At 52.6% G+C, this 16,922-nt stretch overlaps 8 protein-coding genes across 8 annotated transcripts; 4 read left to right on the top strand and 4 right to left on the bottom strand.

The window, feature by feature from the left end:
• Positions 1-1,709: 1,709 nt before the first annotated feature.
• Positions 1,710-2,758, top strand: pfy1 (profilin; the record flags this gene model as incomplete). The annotated part of the gene is made up of 5 exons (XM_025648318.1): positions 1,710-1,974; positions 2,078-2,093; positions 2,186-2,270; positions 2,368-2,502; positions 2,625-2,758. Exons 1-5 carry the CDS (start codon positions 1,947-1,949, stop codon positions 2,754-2,756), a joined length of 396 nt encoding a protein of 131 aa, XP_025498783.1. The 5' UTR covers positions 1,710-1,946.
• A 663-nt stretch (positions 2,759-3,421) lies between these two features.
• BO66DRAFT_359959 (Got1 family protein) lies at positions 3,422-4,685 on the bottom strand. The gene is made up of 5 exons (XM_025644987.1): positions 4,344-4,685; positions 4,223-4,249; positions 4,112-4,160; positions 4,021-4,036; positions 3,422-3,911 (listed from the first exon to the last, which is right to left on the bottom strand). Exons 1-5 carry the CDS (start codon positions 4,372-4,374, stop codon positions 3,615-3,617), a joined length of 420 nt encoding a protein of 139 aa, XP_025498782.1. The 5' UTR covers positions 4,375-4,685; the 3' UTR covers positions 3,422-3,614.
• A 171-nt stretch (positions 4,686-4,856) lies between these two features.
• Positions 4,857-6,069, bottom strand: BO66DRAFT_463198 (uncharacterized protein; the record flags this gene model as incomplete). Its single annotated transcript, XM_025652399.1, has 3 exons — positions 4,857-5,222; positions 5,268-5,361; positions 5,518-6,069. The coding sequence occupies 2 exons, from the start codon at positions 6,067-6,069 to the stop codon at positions 5,272-5,274; spliced, it is 642 nt and encodes a 213-aa protein (XP_025498781.1). The 3' UTR covers positions 4,857-5,222; positions 5,268-5,271.
• Positions 6,070-6,490: 421 nt separating this feature from the next.
• On the top strand, positions 6,491-7,135 carry BO66DRAFT_395824 (DASH complex subunit DAD4; the record flags this gene model as incomplete). The annotated part of the gene is made up of 5 exons (XM_025648317.1): positions 6,491-6,493; positions 6,560-6,616; positions 6,666-6,710; positions 6,767-6,851; positions 6,914-7,135. The coding sequence occupies 5 exons, from the start codon at positions 6,491-6,493 to the stop codon at positions 6,940-6,942; spliced, it is 219 nt and encodes a 72-aa protein (XP_025498780.1). The 3' UTR covers positions 6,943-7,135.
• A 264-nt stretch (positions 7,136-7,399) lies between these two features.
• BO66DRAFT_334972 (actin-related protein ARP5) lies at positions 7,400-9,953 on the top strand (the record flags this gene model as incomplete). Its single annotated transcript, XM_025644226.1, has 5 exons — positions 7,400-7,589; positions 7,659-7,982; positions 8,066-9,006; positions 9,060-9,836; positions 9,921-9,953. The coding sequence occupies 5 exons, from the start codon at positions 7,400-7,402 to the stop codon at positions 9,951-9,953; spliced, it is 2,265 nt and encodes a 754-aa protein (XP_025498779.1).
• Positions 9,954-12,262: 2,309 nt separating this feature from the next.
• BO66DRAFT_227275 (uncharacterized protein) lies at positions 12,263-12,852 on the bottom strand. The gene is made up of 2 exons (XM_025642732.1): positions 12,428-12,852; positions 12,263-12,278 (listed from the first exon to the last, which is right to left on the bottom strand). The coding sequence occupies exon 1, from the start codon at positions 12,747-12,749 to the stop codon at positions 12,504-12,506; it is 246 nt and encodes an 81-aa protein (XP_025498778.1). The 5' UTR covers positions 12,750-12,852; the 3' UTR covers positions 12,263-12,278; positions 12,428-12,503.
• Positions 12,853-12,946: 94 nt separating this feature from the next.
• BO66DRAFT_443476 (uncharacterized protein) lies at positions 12,947-13,729 on the top strand (the record flags this gene model as incomplete). The annotated part of the gene is made up of 4 exons (XM_025651512.1): positions 12,947-13,093; positions 13,158-13,261; positions 13,354-13,476; positions 13,588-13,729. 4 exons carry the CDS (start codon positions 12,947-12,949, stop codon positions 13,727-13,729), a joined length of 516 nt encoding a protein of 171 aa, XP_025498777.1.
• Positions 13,730-14,466: 737 nt separating this feature from the next.
• Positions 14,467-16,883, bottom strand: BO66DRAFT_405911 (uncharacterized protein; the record flags this gene model as incomplete). The annotated part of the gene is made up of 3 exons (XM_025648995.1): positions 14,467-15,798; positions 15,855-16,407; positions 16,471-16,883. 3 exons carry the CDS (start codon positions 16,881-16,883, stop codon positions 14,467-14,469), a joined length of 2,298 nt encoding a protein of 765 aa, XP_025498776.1.
• Positions 16,884-16,922: the final 39 nt, after the last annotated feature.

The following is a 16,922-nucleotide window of genomic DNA, read 5'->3' as shown; positions in this document are numbered from 1 at the left end:
GAGTGACAGGTTAAAGAATGTCGGAGAAGAGAACTTCACGAACCAGTCATGAAGGCTTGCAAGTAAAAAGGAATGGACGGCCTTCCAGAAGGCCCGAAGCAGTACCACGAAATCGTCACGAAGCCGAAGATTCAGTCATGGCCGGGAGAAAAGGAGGGATGGAGGAGAAGCAGTAAGTTGAGGGAAAGAAAGAAGCGCCAGACAAAGCCGTTGTTCAGGGTGGAGCCTGAGGCCTACGGACGGCGCAACACCTAAACGAAACAAGCGGCAGGGGCTGGTTAGTGTCAGACTGTTTTGTTGGATCCATGGTCAGTCTAGATACTGAATGGGATTTGGACTGAGTAAGATCTGACGAAGCGCCAGAACCCAGTGACCAACGAGAGCGCTGGAAGTAAATTGTCTAGGAGGCGTTACAGGAGCTACGCGGGCGGAAAATGTGTGGCATCTGTGAGCGCCACGGAGGTGCTTATCGCGGGATCTGATTGATTGAGCGTTTGATTACGGCTTCATCCCATGGGCGAGAGGGATCGAGAGAACAAGCTTGGCAGACGCAGGGTTGAGTTCGCAGCTGGACATCGTCCTGGAGTTATTGAGATCTCGGAGCCAATAACATTGTGCCCATCCAGGAGATCTAAGATGCTGATACTTGCAGCAAAGGGGGGTTTGTCACAGATTTCGCGTGGGCGCTACAAGCGAAAGGAGACTGTTTCAGACCAATTCCGTGCTCTCTCGCACGTGCCGTTCGCTCCTGCACAACAGTGGGTATGACAGGCCATGATTGAGTTGTGTCATGTCCATGGGAAGACTATAAGTACGTACGACAGGAATGTCAGATGCAAGTCTGCAGCTGTCAGAGCAACTGACTGACTGACTGCCTGACTGACCAACAAACGGTTGTTCCGAGGGCTAATTTCCCTTGTTTCTGCATCTGACGTGGCCCGGTCCCATGACTAAGTCGATCATCTGTGAGGCTCCGTCAACGGGAGCGAATACGGTTCGTAACTCAAGAGAATAGTAGAGTTGCCGGAAGGCTGCAGAGTGCATAATGAAGAGTGCAGTTGATGTTCGACACATGACCTGGTCTCATGCATTTCGCCACTGCTCATTTGCAAGCCTGCGCTAAGGGGAAAAGTCTCAGTTCTTCGACATCTTTGCGCAGAGACAGAAGAGGCGGTAAGAGCATCGGTGGGACTGAACAGGGTCTAGCATTTGCAAAGGCAGGGAAGCTATTCCGAATTGCCTCGGATTATGGAGACCTGGTGTTGGTCCCTCCACCGCCCCAGGGCTCTCGTTGACAGCCAGCCTGAGTCGGATTCACGCAGGAAGCCTAAATAGATTAGATAGACAGACAGACAGACAGACAGCTCCAAACCACGGATCAGTCGCGGGTGTAAGAGAGGAATGACGTAGAGGGGGAGCATGAGGGGACAATCAGGGTTCGCACTATTGAGATAGTGAATAGAGGAGAAAGATTAAGCTGAGCAGTAGGAACTAGTGAGTAGTAGAACAAAACCCTATAGAGAACTATAGGAAACAAGAATGATTGAAGCAGTCAATCAGTCAATCAGTCTCATTTTAGTCTGATGGAGCTTGGCGGGGCACATTGAGAACAAGAGAACTGGAAGAGAGAGAGAGAGAGAAAGCGCGCGAGCGACCAACAGAAACCCCCACCTCATCATCTTCTTTTCTGACTAAACCCCCCCCCCCCTCTTCATCTCCTTTCCCCTCCTTTTCCTCAACCTCCTATCCATCAACTGCTGTACATTACATAGTAGTCAACTTATCATCTTTCCTGGTCCGACTTTTTTCCTTGGACGACCGCCTTCTACCCCCCCTTCCTAACTCTTTCTGCCTTGTGGGAACTTTCCTCCTTTCCTCCTTTCCGTTCTTCTCCCCGACCATCTCCGTCGTTTGTTTATCCCACCACTTCTATCACCACCGTCACCATGGGTCAGCACTCCGCTATCTGGCAAGGTATGCTCAAACGTTCCTCTCCATCAGGGATCTCTATCCTTGCATCTTGCTGCTCACTATAATCTCTGTATCCGATAACTAATTTCACTCTTGTTTTGATCAGGCTATGTCGATTCCAGGTATATACACCATCCCGCCTCTACCCCGCTTCAAATGCATCCCTATATCGCTCCAGCTCAGCATGTATCCTAACACAACCATCACCTTCCAGCTTGATGGGATCCGGCCAATTCGACAAGGCTGCCATCCTCGCCTATGACTTCTCCGATGTTGAGGCTTCGTCCCCCGGCTTCACGGTATGATATCACCGCCATCGGGTCGGCGCGCAGTCACCCATCCGGCCATATCCCCCGTCTTTACCGTATGGAACTCAGAGTTGACCGCGCTGTATAGATCGCTCCCCAGGAGCTGACCGGTCTCGCCGCCATCTTCAAGGACCCCAGCAGCGCCTTCGCCAATGGTATCATCGTCGGAGGAGAGAAGTTCGTTACCATCAAGGCTGACGAGCGCAGCGTGTACGGCAAGAAGGTACGCTTCCCTCTCCCTGTGCTCATCTTTGGATCTTCCCTCCAAACTCCTGATCCTCTCGCATGGGACCGTCATTTCCGCCCATATCCTAACAGGATGAACTAATCACAATCGAATCACAGGGCAAGGAGGGTATCGTCATCGTCAAGGCCAACTCCTGCGTCTTCGTCGCCCACCACGGCGAGGCCGTCCAGACCACCAACGCCGCCACCGTCGTCGAGAACCTCGCTGACTACATCAACAACCCCCGGTAGATGGGCCGGTGTATACACCTAATCAAAAAGTCTGTCGTTGGGGGGCGGGGGTGAGAAAGTCAAGGGGGAGCAGTGGTAATACTCTGAATGTAGAACACGGTGGTCTCCTTCTCGATTTTGTCTGTTCTTAATCTTCTCCTTTGTTATTTTTCTCCTGTTGTTATATGATATCAGCCACAACGCGTAGATATGTGCAAATATGTGCCACCTTTCATTCTCCTGAGATGATTCTGGTCTAGATGGATGATGCAACCTGTCAGAGCTCTTGCGACATTGTTAGTCCACTGTGCTCCAGGATATGTAATCATTACTTAAACGAATGTCTATATATCCAATAACCGGTCTGCAACGAATAAAAAAGAAAGAAACCACCCGAAGAGAGAATATTAACAATTACAACATCTAATAAACTCCAGCCAGTCACATATGCACCCCACCGAAAAATGACTTCCCTCCCTCTTCCGCAACCAAGTACAAGGGACGTATCCTTCACCACACCGCAACAAAAAGTACATGAACCAGTACATTCCACATTTCGTATTCCATGCGCATCATATAAGAAGTAAAAGTCGTAAGAACGGTAAGTAGGCAAGTCTCGTGTTATCGGTTCGTTTTACACGTTAACATTATATCACGCCTTAGTAGACGGGAGGGTTATGGGGGGGGGGGGGTTTCCGCTTCCAGTGCATGCATGAAACCGGGTTTACGCAAGACACATCCGCAAAAGTCGCTTGACACCTATTGAAGTAGGCTTTGACGACAGTAGACATCCCGCTTCAAGTTCTTCTCTTCTGGCGCACGGGAAAAAGGATGAGAGCCGGGGCAAGAAAGCTGAAAAGAACCCCGATTTCCAGGATATTATACCGGCAACTCGGCATTCCGCCGGCCGCCGGCCAGCGCCTCCAACGCCGTCCTGATGTACGGCCCCACGACGGGGATGTTCCCCGCGAACTGGCCAATGGTCACCAGGAAGTCGCCGAAGAGGATGAACAGCCCGTACAGCTCGATGATGAAGCCCGTGAGCGGCCAGCGGAGGAGGATGAGCAGGATGCCGGCGACGAAGGCGGCGGTGCCCTTGAGTTTCTGGCGGCGCGAGAAGAAGGCGAAGGTCTTTTCGACGCCGATGATGAGGGTGAGGCCGATGAGGAAGAGGATCTATTTTGTGTTGTTGTTAGTTTGGGTTGGCGGGGGCTGGGCGGAGGAGGAGAGGCTTTTGCGAGACGTAGGAAGGGTGGGGGAGAGGAGAAGGAAGAGTCGAACGTACGTTGCCCATGGCCAGTCTGTGAGGTTTGGAGGTTAGCTTTTGTGATTATACATCGTGATTTGGGAGAGCAGGGTCGGTGCTTGGGACGTACAGTGAGCGATCGAAGAACATCAGGACTCCGCCGAAGAGGAATAGTGCTCCTGTTGCATGGGGTCAATTGGTCTGGTCTTGGTTGGGTGAGATTGGTCTTGTATGAGCGTACCGGCGGAGCAGAAGATGACTCCTATCTCTGTGGGTTGGAAGACGCTGTGTTAGCCATGATTCCTGCTTTATGGAGCTTGGTTCTGGGAGGGTTGTAGATCGGAGTTGCCGGTTGCGCTTACTCTGGTTGTCGGACAGCCACATGGTTGGCATTTTTGTCTCACTGATGCAGGATTTGTAGGTATTTCGGTGTGTCTGAGGGGATGGTGGTCCTGGTTTGACGGCAAAAAGATTCGAATTGGATGCGCGATGCGAAACTCGAGATGTTGAGTAGATCGACAAACAGATGCTTGCGGAGAGGATCGCGATGTGCGACGGAGATGTCGCGTGCGCGCGGAGACGTCGATCAGAGAGGCCACGAAAGTTGGGCACTCGTAAGAGGTGTGTGAGACTAATCCGAAGGATAGAGTAAAAGCTCGATGCTGTATCGGCCCAATCGCTAGAACACAATCAAATGATTTTCCCCAACGAGTTGAATAAACATTGATGATAGGCGTCCAAAATTCCCCAATTCTGCCACGTTCCTTTCTTGGCGAGGTGAGAACTAGTCCCTCTTGGGATGGCGGTCGACTGGCTTCCGCACTTCCACAAAACTCGCGATTTTGCTCTCCTAAATCTTTTCTCTCAGCAACAGTATCGACTCTCCTTTCGAGATCTGTTATGGTGTTATGTTCAACACCCCAACAATGCCTATCGGCTGGCTACGTTGGCAATTCGGTTCAATGCCTCTTATGCTGAGGTGATTCATGGATAAATACACCAAAACAACACTTCAATGGTTAATTCCTAGTGCTACTGTTGAACAACACAACATGGACTGACACTGCAGGCACGACGCGTTCGTGCAATCGCTGGGTCCTCTCCTAACCATCTCCTCATGTATCCTATCTTCGTGCCAGCCTATTGCTGAGCGCAACCATACGCCGCGGCGACAGTATCCCCAGTGATGCTGTAACTGACGTTCCCTCCGGTGGAGCGTCGGTACTAGTCGAGTGCTGGTTCTTCCAGCACAGAGGCGAAGATCAAAATCGTATTTCTCATGATACAAGATCACGAATAAGCCGGAGCAGTTCCTTGAACCTGTCTCGAGAGGGGCAGGTGGGTGGAATCGCTTGACTGTGTTGGTCGTACATTATTTATCTCAAATTCAGACAAGAGTCATAGCGCCTAGCTAGAAACATAACATTAGATCCGACTCCATCTGTTCTTTACTCTGCGTAGACCATGCGGGACTTACCCTATATAATCCCATGGTAAAAAAGTAACTCCTAGATATCATGAAGCTCATTTCAGCACAACGTGTGCAGCCCTCAGTTCCAGATAACTCTCCGGAACACCCTGTCCCAACGTCCGGACCACGCCGAAAACCTCCTTGTCGTGATATCTCAGTCTCGTCTTGGGGTCCGTGTATGGGGCCGGCAGGCCGGTGATATCGCAGTATCGGGTCTGCTGGGAAGGGTTCAAGGACGGAGCGGACTCGATGTTGGTGTAGGTCACAGTAGGGCCGGAGAAGGCCGCGCGAGCGTTCTTTTCGAGGACCAGCGTGGAGAGGTTCTGCGCGGCTTGCGCGATGTTGGTTCGTGAGCCGCCCTCCGCAGGGGTCTGGCTTCCTTCGGTGCTGGCGGAGGTGGTGGCAGGGAGCGGCGTCGATGCTCCAGAGTTGGTCTGTGTGGCCATCACCGAGGCCTCTTTTCTCGAGCTCTCGGATATGAGCTGTTTGACATTCTTGTTGCGCCGTTGAGAGGGCTTCCAGTGCGGGTTGCGGAATGGGCGATGGACGTGCGCGATGTCGAGACGGTCCAGGAGTTGCTGATGTTTCTCGCTGTCTGCAGGTGTCAAAGGAGCCATGATGAAGGCCGTGTCTCAATGCGCTCCGGATTGTTGCTGGTGCAGAGTTGGTGTCGTGGTTTGAGAAGCTGGTTGCCTGGTTGCGAATGTTGGAGTTGATTCTGAGGGAGAGTCTAGAAGTGCGGTCCGGAAGCATGTGCGGATTGACCCAGGCCGTCGTTGTATGATGGCGCTGGCATCACCACCCCAATACCCGCAATAATCTTTCAGGAGAGAGACTCAGTTTAAATCTTGTATATCGAGGCATATCAGTTCTAGAAATAACTCTTTGCATGAGATCTACAGTTCCTTTTTGAGATACGCGACGACCAGTCTTAGTCACGTGACATGACATGGTGATTGGTTTCTTTGGCAAACGGGCAGCAACAAACAAACTTCACTACCAAACGATCCCAGTGTGTCTACCTTACAGTATACCACGATGGTAAGCAATCCCAGGCTCAAAGTACAAGTGAATTACGAGAAGGGAGAAGAACTAAAAGTCATGCAGGAAAGTCCTCACGAGCATCAGCAAGCCTTGCTGCTATCTCGCATCATCGGCAACATTGTGTGTTATTCCCTCTAATCAGTCAGAGGTCACGACTGACAAGGCCCAGGAAAAACTCAATGAATCGATCATGGTCATGAACCGCAATCTTCAGGTATTCTCCATATCCTTTCATATTTTTCGTCGAGGATGTTGACCGTTGCATTACAGGAGATCAACATCCAGAACATGAATGTTGAGCTCGTAGCGCAGATGTTCAAGAACTACCAGTCCAATGTCCTGTTCCACTTGGAAGGTATAGTAGATTCCGAGTCGGTAACAGCGCCTGCCTGGTTCGATGTTGCTAACTTCTCCTAGCGACGGACAACCTGAAGGAGCCATCCTGAGCCTTTACCAGCGTTGACTATTGTACTAACGACGATATGATATTCCGTTTCCATTTTTCTAATGAAATTTTCTTCTGGTGAATTGAGACTTGTGCTGTTGAGTAAATTATGTAAAGACCCGGACAATTTTCCTTGCTTGTTCTGTATAAAAGGTGTATTATCCCCATGATCTTGGCATCATGCGGCGCCGGCGGCCGGAAGGTGCAGCGAACCCAACTCTTTCTCTTGACTATCTCGTTTATCACCACTTCCGCCGCCGCCTCCAGACTTCTCCTCCCTTCCAAGAAACCATTTTGAGGGAGGACACTCAACATCCTTCATCTTAACCCACCAACCCTTTGTCCAGATAAAATTGCAACCCGCGACAAATCGCAATGCAATGAACTGCGGTTTTCGCCAGAAGCTCTTGAACTGCTAGTCCTGTTAAACCGGGCCCGGTTGGCCCCAGAAGACCACCATGGCCATCACTTCCATTTCAACCGTCCTTCCCACTCGATTTTCAGTCAATTCCTCCGAAAAGGCGGCCGCAAAACCGCCACCTCCCACGCCCTATAATGTCCAAGATCATCCGTTCAAAGGGTACCACGCACCCCAGCCTGAAGGCTATGCGAAGAGCTCCGGCACCAGCGCCATCGTTATCGACAATGGTGAGTGAAGACCACCCTTCTCTTCGGTTGTGAACCTTGGTGTCTAACCTTATATCATCTATGATCTAGGCTCCAACCTGGTCAAAGCGGGCTGGTCCTTCGACAAGAAGCCGCGCTTCATCATACCCCCCGTAATGAGTCGGTATCGCGATCGGAAACTGAACAAAGCCTGTCAATTCATCGGAAATGACGCTTACGTCGACGCTACGACGCGCGGACAGCTGCGGTATGCGTTCGATCCCGGCTCGAGCGTGGTGGGCAATTGGGACGTGATGGAGGGAGTGCTGGACTACTTGTTTATCAAGCTGGGGGTGGACGGGGGCGCCGACGGAGGCGTCGATCGGCCCATCGTTATGACGGAGCCGATCGCGAACCTGAACTATCCGCGACGCAGTAAGTCTGATGGCCACCTCGTCGTTCTTGGGCGGATGTGATCAAACCGAAATGGGAACTTGTGGTTGCTAATGTGGTTGCAGTGATGAACGAAATTCTCTTCGAATGCTATTCGGCGCCGTCGGTAGCCTACGGCATCGACTCCCTATTCTCCTACCGGTATAACCGTGGCACGGACGGTCTCATCGTCTCCTCATCGCATACATCCACGCATGTCATTCCCATACTGAACAACAAGGCCCTGCTGTCGAACTGCTCGCGCCTGAACTGGGGCGGTCTTCACGCGTCGGAATACCTCCTGAAGCTGATGCGGCTGAAATACCCGACTTTTCCGGCCCGCATGACCGACAACCAGATGCAAGATTTGGTGCACAAGCACTGCTATGTCTCGAAGGACTACGACCAAGAACTAAGCCGGTACCTGGATTGGACGGGGCTGGAGGATCGGGACCACATCGTCCAATACCCGTATACGGAGCATGTCGTTCCGGAGAAGACGGAGGAGGAGCTGGCGCGCATCGCGGAGCGGAAGAAGGAGAGCGGGCGGAGGTTACAGGAGCAGGCTGCGAAAATGCGCCTGGAAAAGTTGATGAAGAAGGAACAAGAATTGGAGTACTATAAGGATCTACAGCGGGGGCTCGCGTCCGAGTCGAAGAAGGAGGCCCGACGCATCTTGGAAGCCGAGGACCTGAAAGACGATGCACACCTTGACCGCTTGATCCGCGATCTCGAGCGGTCGATCAAGCGCTCGCGGAATCGTGATCTGGGCATCGAGGAGACGGAAGAACCACAGGAGGAAATGTCATTCCCGCTGCTGGATGTTCCGGACGAGGAGCTCGATGAGGCCGGGCTCAAGGAGAAGCGCCACCAGCGACTGATGAAGTCTAACGTGGAGGCTCGCCAACGCGCCAAGGCCGAGAAGGAACAGGAGAAGGCTCGTCAGGAGGAGGAAGAAAGGCTTGACCGCGAAAAGCGGGAGAATGATTTCGACAATTGGTTGGCTGAGCGAAGGGCTAACCGTCAGGTAATTTATCTACCTACATGCTTTGGCACTTTGGCACTGACATGGTCTTATAGAGCCTCCTGCAACGAATCAAAGAACGCGACAGGATGAAGGCTGATCTGGGCAATCGCAAGTCGCTCGCCAGCCAAATGCGCATGAAGACCCTGGCCAACCTCGCCGCGGACGGGCCCAAGAAGAGACGGAGAGGCGGCGATGACGACACCTTCGGCGCCAACGATGAAGACTGGGGTGTCTACCGCACCGTGGCTACCGGCGATCAAAGTGACGAGGAGGAGGAAGAGGATCTCGGCGGTTTGCTTGACGCGGCCGAGAAGGAGCTTCTGGAATACGATCCGGAATTCACGGAGAACCACACGCTGGCGGCGCAATCCGACTGGACCAAGAGTCTGGTGCACGTGTTCTTGCGGGGTCCGTGGCCGTTCGATCCAGAGAGCCAGCGCGAGGCCCATCAGATCCATCTGAACGTGGAGCGGATCCGGGTTCCCGAGGTCGTCTTCAAGCCATCCATCGCCGGCATCGACCAGGCGGGACTGGTCGAGATCGCCGCCGATATTGTCAACCAGCGCTTCTCGAATCCCGAGGAACAGGCCCGGCTGCTGCGCGATGTTTTCTTCACCGGTGGCAATACGCTCTTCCAAAACTTCGACGAGCGGTTCCGTCACGATTTCCAGGCGTGTCTACCGGCCAACAGCGTGTTGAACGTCCGCCGGGCGGCGGACCCTATCCTAGATGCCTGGAAGGGCGCCGCTCAGTGGGCGTCGGGCTCGGAACTCCGCAAGTCGTCCATTACACGGCAGGAGTACCTCGAGAAGGGCAGCGAATACCTCAAGGTAAGTTTGTGGAGCTTCCCGACGGGAGTGATACAACGGATGATGTGATGTGCATGTATCGAGGCTGACCACGGTCTACAATAGGAACATGATCTGGGTAATGTCACCACGTGGTAGTATATCTAAACACTTGTTGGTTGTTTGTGGGTGTGTACGTTTACCTTATCGACCCTGTCGATCTAGGATATCCGCCCTACTCCGCTGATTGTCTCTCCGACATGATGTCACCGAGCATCGCCCCGGGGGTTTTCGGATATGACAGCAACCCATAGCATCTCACAGAACCCGAGTTTGCCGTCCTGCCCGTCCCGTGACTGCAATGTTCACCAGCTTTATACTCCAGTATTACTTGGAATGTGAATTTTGTTTTGCGGACGACGAAGCCCCCAAGCACGTGGTGGGGTTAAAGATTTCCAGCTAGTATACAACAAGACAACAAGGCGTCCGGCGTCCAAGCGAGTGCGGATTGAATGGGAGAAAGGGAAAACCAATACCTAACTTGAACCTTCAGAAGGAACCTGTTTTTGAATTTTTGCCATGCGTGTGTGTGTGCTTTGCTGGAAGAAGAGAGCTCTTGTTGTTCCTTGAAACTAGCTTTTCAACCTTTAGAATATTGAAGTCAGTTCAATTTCCAGCAGACTTGTCCTCCATAGGTGTGTGTATGTGGAGTAGTTGGCACGGGTCGATCAGCCTCCCGCCAAGAGATGATTTCCCTCCCTCTTTCTGTCTTTCATAAGGCCCCAGTGCTTTTGCTAAAGTTGATCAGGAATCTTGTCTGTCCGTCCATCCAATGGATACATTCATCTCTCTAATTCTGCAGATCGAGGAATCTGAAATCCTAGGAAATCCTTGACCTGCAAGACCGACGCCCGGGCGCGAGAGTTCAATAGCTCTTCCCTTGTGAAGTATGGTAACTTGTAAGATATTAGGTATACTTTAGACTTTCGCCCATTGTCCCAATTGTCCAAGGACAATCAAGTACGAAGTACTGTAACACAAACCCCACCAGCACAAACCACCAACGCCGCCAGCACCAGATCCCCTCCCTTCCCCTCCCCTCCCCCAAATCTCCGAAATTGTAAGGGGGAGGGGACAAAACCAAGTGCGGACGATCCTCGGAACAAAACCCGACGTGGTTTCTTCTGGTTTGAGATGCTGTAATTGGTTCTGGTTAGTGCTTTTCCATCTCTGAGGACAGCACCCGCATCAAAAGTTCATGGTTCTCCTTAGTGGTGAGATGCCCCCAGTAAAGTAGTCACGAGGTTCGTGAGGTAAGCTAGGTTTGGGGTATGGTGTATGGTGTATGGTGGAGTCTGTATCACGGTGTAACGTATCTACTGTCTTTGTTATTGTTAACTCACGTACTGTAAGTTGTTTGTGACTGCGGGATTGGTTGGCTATTGCACAGTGCATGAAGACGGAGGTATGCGTATGCGTATGGATGGGTCAGGGTACTGTCACGCAGATAGGCTCTTGGGGGTTGATTCTACAGTACAGTACAGTACATACATACATACATGGATGAGTAGGTTGGTCGGCTGGGTGGCTGCTCGGTATAATTTCCAGAACCTATGTCGACTCGAGTAGTATGTATGAGGTGAGGAAGTGGGTTCAATTCCAGGTCCGAAAAATGAGAGTGAGTATACACAGAAGAGGTTCCTTATCAGCCTTGTGGGTCTTGGATATCATTCCTCAGTCAGTTGATCAGTCTATCAGTAGTAAAGAATGAAATCATTCTGGTTGCTGCCGGAGGCATCCGGCAGGATCTGCAGCGCCGTTCGGCTAAGCTCGAAGCTTCGATAGGCATGGACAGAGGCAGAGGAGGGTAAGGAAAACAACTAGAGTGGAAACTACCTTTTCCTGTTCATCCGCGGGTTGCACGATGGACGTGGCGTGGTTCGGCCACTGGTTCCTGGTTTTTCGTGGTGGTGGTGGTGGTGGTTGCTGTTCTGTTCTGTTGGTTGATGCTCTTGCTGCTGCTGCTGTTGTTTTTGCTGCTTCGAATCTCTGCAGCTGTTTTTCAATATCATTTCTATTGCATTCTCTTGTAGTATCAGAGAAGAGAAATCCATCTCGCTGGTGCTAAGTCTGGGCAGGGCGGAAAGAGCGGCCAGACCATGACGGTAAGATTACCGTCGGTACCGGATGCCGGGCGCCAAGCCCTGATGACAGGCCATTTGGCAACCGATATTGAAGCAACTAACTATGAGTTACTCATGTAGTTAAGTTACTTCTCGATGATTCAGTCATCACGCAACCTCCTCCCTTGCACCACATCCCCCCCCCCCCCCCCCCCCCATCAGTCCATGTCTCTTGCCGATCAGTGATGTGATGCCAATCGTCTACTGCCAAGCGTTCCCGCTTCGGGCCCCTGCGAAGTTGAGCTGTGATGGTCTTCCCCTCCTCCAATGCTTGTCGTTGGGCAGAAGATGAACAAGGGTACTGGACAAGAATTGGGTTAATCAACCAGTGAACCAACTGACTAGCTAGCTATAGCTGCAACTAGCGCCAACTTGCAAAACCTTTTCCTCATTAAAGGAAAAACATCATCCAATCGCCCAAAGCCTGGACCAAGTTCGGAATCAACTTACTTCATGCAGAAGGGAAACTATGACGCATCTGGGGGAGCCAACACTTTGTCTCTATCTCCCTCCCACCATCGAACCTTCACACACGGTTCTCTCGGCATCTGGTCTTTGGGGCCAGAACCAGAAGAAGATGGAATCTGTGCAGACCCCGAATTAATGAAAAGAGACAGAAAAAAAAAAAAAAGCTATCACAGCGTAGATGGACCTCTGACGTAAATGCTACGCTTGGGTGTTGACTTGGGGGTCGAAGAGGGATAGACCATGTGCATTTCCCCCCTTCTCTTGAGTATAAAAAACCCTGTCCATGTCGCACATCTGATGCCATTCAGGACCAGTCTGTAACCAGTTCGATCACAAAGAATCCAAAGCCACCACTCAAGGCCTTGCCTATCGCGCGCACGCCCTTTTCTCCCAGCTCTCTCTTTTTCTCCAGCGAATTTAAAGCAACCCTAGCCCGCCCTCGATCTCACCAGGTCATCCATCTCCTCCTCAGAGTCGAAAAGACAATACAATATACCGAAGATGTTGCTCTCGACCACCGTGGCGCGTCCCCTGCAGCTGCTCACCCGGTTCATGCAATGGGCCAGCGCAGTCATCGTGATGGGCATCACCTCCTACTTCATCCACCGGGGTCCGCGCGGCCAGCACATCATCTACGATGAGGTTATTGTACGTTTGCCCTGATTTTCCGAAGTATACACCATCCGACTAACCACCATCTTGTATGGTCCAGTCCACCATCTCCGTCGTCTTCTTTCTCCCGGCCTTCGTCTCGCCGTTCATGCCCCACGCCCTGAGCAAGTTCGTCCTAGCGATTGACGTGATCTTCTCCTACCTGTACGTTCTCCTTCCCCTTCCTGTCCCCAAACCCAAACCTAAACCCTATACACCACCAACAACCCTAGTGGCTAACATTGACGCAAAATAAGATGGCTCACCTCCTTCATCTTCGCCGCCCAAGACTACAACTGGCACAACTGCGCCGCCAACGCTCCCCCGGGGGCCTCCTGCGCCCTGAAGAAAGCCAACGAGGCCTTCATCTTCCTCACTTTGTACGTGGCCCTTCGCACCTTCCCCCCTCCCCCAAACCAACTCTCGCGCTATCCCCACCCACCCGCCCTAGACTCAACAGAAAGAAGCGAATACTAACACCTCCGGAAAAGCATCTTCACCTTCTTCGCCATCTTCCTCGAAGTCGGCGCCCTCTGGGCCTACCGCCGCGAGAACGCCGCCCCCGTCCGCGAGAAGAACACGGGCGGCGCGCACGGCGGGCCCGCGGATGCGCCGCTCGCTGCGTCGGCTTAGCGCCTCCACCGGTTGTTACTTGGTGTGAACTGAATGGGACCTAATCTGGGCAGGAATGTGCTTGCTGGTCTGGGACCACTGTCATCGGCTAAGTCACTGAATGATTCCGAAGGATGATTGTGTTGCGGGATCGGATTTTCTTCGACCCTTGTTGTGATGATACCATGTTCTCAGTCGGTGGGAACTACCTCACCCGCGCCATGAGTTGCTGCTTTACTTATTTACTAGCTTAATATTGTTGTGGTTGGGGGGGTTGAATGGGGACTTGGGTTTTGTGTTTGTTGGTTGGTTGGTGGTTATCGTGATGGTGATGGTGATGCGGTAATGGATCTAATGATGTTGATGATGATGATGATGATGATGATGCTGATGAGGTGGGTGAAGAGATAGTGGTTATGGTTGTTGTTGTTGTGTTTACCTTTCTCGCTACCACGTTTATAGTTACAGTAATTAACTTAATCTTCCTTTTCTCAACTTTCAGTGCCGACTGGATGATACTCGTATGGTATTCGTCTTGGAATTGTAGAAGGATTGCGACGATGCTCTCCCTTTTTAAACTGGACTTGACGTAAGTATGCTTCGCTTCATGCAGAGCTGCTCGTATATCCAACTCTATTGAAATCAACGACTCTAACAATCAGCCGCGTCTATAAGCTTGATCCGTACAGCCATCTAGTCAAAAAACAAACCGAGTCCTGGCATCGTTCGTCAAAACACACCGGGAAAGCCAAGGACCCCTATCCAACACCTCTATACTTCCTCCCCGGCCGCATAACCGCATACCGGTCCTCATCATCTTCCTCCCCAGCCTGCAGCAGCACCACTTTCCCCTCCTCGCCCGCGCCCGCTTGTCCCTCTAATGTGTCTGGCTTCTCTTCTCGAACGATATACCTCGTCTCCGTGGGCCCCTCCTTCGTCACACCCGCATCGCCAGCAAAAGCCGATGCAGAGGCAGAAGGAGAAGGAGTAGGGGTCCTCCCCGTTGCACCCGCAACAGCCATCATCCCATCCACACTCAGCCAAAACCCCTCCCGCAACCCCCGCGACCATACCACCACCCCCAGGTCCACCACATGCACTGCTACCGCCACCGCCAGCACGATGGCGATGGTCCATTCCCACGGCAACCGCGGTCCGGATCCATACAGCTGCCACCGCACGGGACCCTGCAGGGTCGTCTGATCCGTACCATTGCTACCACTACCCCCCTCGGAACTCGCCCCCTGCAGCACAGCGGAATACGTCCAGTCGAACGAGGTGATCATGTCCGTGAACACCGTGGCAACGACAGCTGCGACCCCGTCCAGGCGCGTATACCCCCGGTTCAGACTGACGAGGTCATCCGCCAGAGTGAGCGCTAGCGAGGTGAGGTTGAGGAGGGCAGGGTCGGACGTGAAGGATTGAAGGTTGGGGAGGATCGCTGTGAACCAGCTGGTGGTTTCGGCGGCGATGGAAGCGTCGGCCTGAGACGTGCTGTTCTTGGGGAGGAGGGCGAGGGCCGGGTTGGGGTTGTTCTCGCCGTAGTCGATGGCGTAGGCATAGTTGCTGGTGCCGGAGTACAGCCATTGACTCAGGGGGATCTGGGCTTGTTGGACCTGGAGCTGGCAGGTGGCACCAGGGAAGGCGTTGGTGCTGTTGTCGTTGTCGTTGGTGTTGGTGACGGGGCCGATGATGAGGGTGATGGTTGCGTTGGAATTGAAGGTGGCTTCCCAGGCCCCTGCGCTGCTACTGCTGCTGGAATTCGAGTGATCGTTACAAGAGGTAGTAAGGAGGACACCGGGGATGAGGAGAAGCGCGTTCCATCCGGTGGAGTATCGTGCCCAGTTGTGCTTGCTGTGTGCTTTCTGCGCCTCGTACATCTGGATGGCGAGGTCGCCATGCACGGCCATCGATTGGATAACTGCGGAGGACTCAGGGATCCGGATTGCGCTAAAGGCAGGTACTTCGTTATCCCCGAGGGAGCGCCAACCGGGCGCGTTGTTGAAAGTGTCGTAAAGAAGGCCCAGGGCTTGGAGGGAGTGATAGGCTGCTAGAGAGTGTGCCTGGAGGGAACGGACGTAAGCATCATTCTGACAGGCAAATGCCAAAAGAAAAGAAAAGAAAACAAGAAAAAGGCGAATCGTACCACCTCCCAAGAAACAGGCCCTCCGATGCGCACCATATCCCAGGCTTTGCCCCACAGCGACATTCGACTGACGCTCGCTATCTGGGACGTCTGGTTCGTGAAATAGAATCGATCATCCGGAGGATCCGGCACCACATAGCGCGTGTCTGGCCACCAACGGGATTTGGGAATGGCTATAGTGTTCATGGCTGCCCCGAGCAAAAAGAGACAGATCCCTACCGCCAGTGCACCGCCAAGTCGTAGCCATGCGATACGCTTGCGCACACCAAGTTCGCATCGCTCTTTGAACGCCGAAATGGCAGCCCAGAGACTCTGGTGCTCTTCGTACAGCTCAAATTCTAACAGGCTAGCTCCCTTCTGCCCCTTTCCAGTCATCCAGTGGGTGACTAACGTAGTGAAACTGTGCTGGAGAGCCCCTTGGGTGAGAAGCTGCAGGATACTGTTTATCACACCAATGGCGGCGAGCTGGGCATCTTCATCAACAAGAACGCCATTTCCGACCGTAAGAGATGCGATATCATAGCTCTTCCCAATGGCGCCGAGAACGATTGCTCTTTTGATGCCAGTGATTAGTGATAGTATGTAGAATGAACGCACGAAGCGCCCGGTAGCTCACGTTATAAGTATGAAAAGGGCCACGACCCGAAGGAACACGATGCGCGTCAGGGTGGCGCCATCGTCATGGAGTTCATAAGCTTCGTCCATCCCTGAATTTACAAAAAGATGCCTCCACCGCCAGCCCTTTCTCTTCTTGAGCAGTAGTGACGAGGCCGGCTCGGTAGTAGCTGGTTGGCTGGCCTGAGAATGTCCGCCGCCGCTAGGATCGCCATCGCGACCATTTGCTGTGTTGAAATGAAGACTCTGATGGGTCGAGGACCTATATACTGTACTAGTCGAGCTGGGTCGAGATGGAGTGACTTCTCCACTGCTGGGAAGAAGGCGCTGATCTTCGCTTTGTTCAACTTGTAGACGATGGGGGCCAGAACGATGGAATTCATCCAGACCGGTTTGCGCCTCCGGCAGTGCCATGATCGCGGGACCGGGCCGCAAACATGACAGCGGATGCGG

This window comes from Aspergillus aculeatinus, assembly GCF_003184765.1.
Source record: "Aspergillus aculeatinus CBS 121060 unplaced genomic scaffold BO66scaffold_70, whole genome shotgun sequence".
Taxonomy (NCBI): Eukaryota; Fungi; Ascomycota; class Eurotiomycetes; order Eurotiales; family Aspergillaceae; genus Aspergillus; species Aspergillus aculeatinus.
The sequence above is the reverse complement of the archived record's forward strand: the minus strand, read 5'-3'. Positions and strand labels throughout refer to the sequence as shown.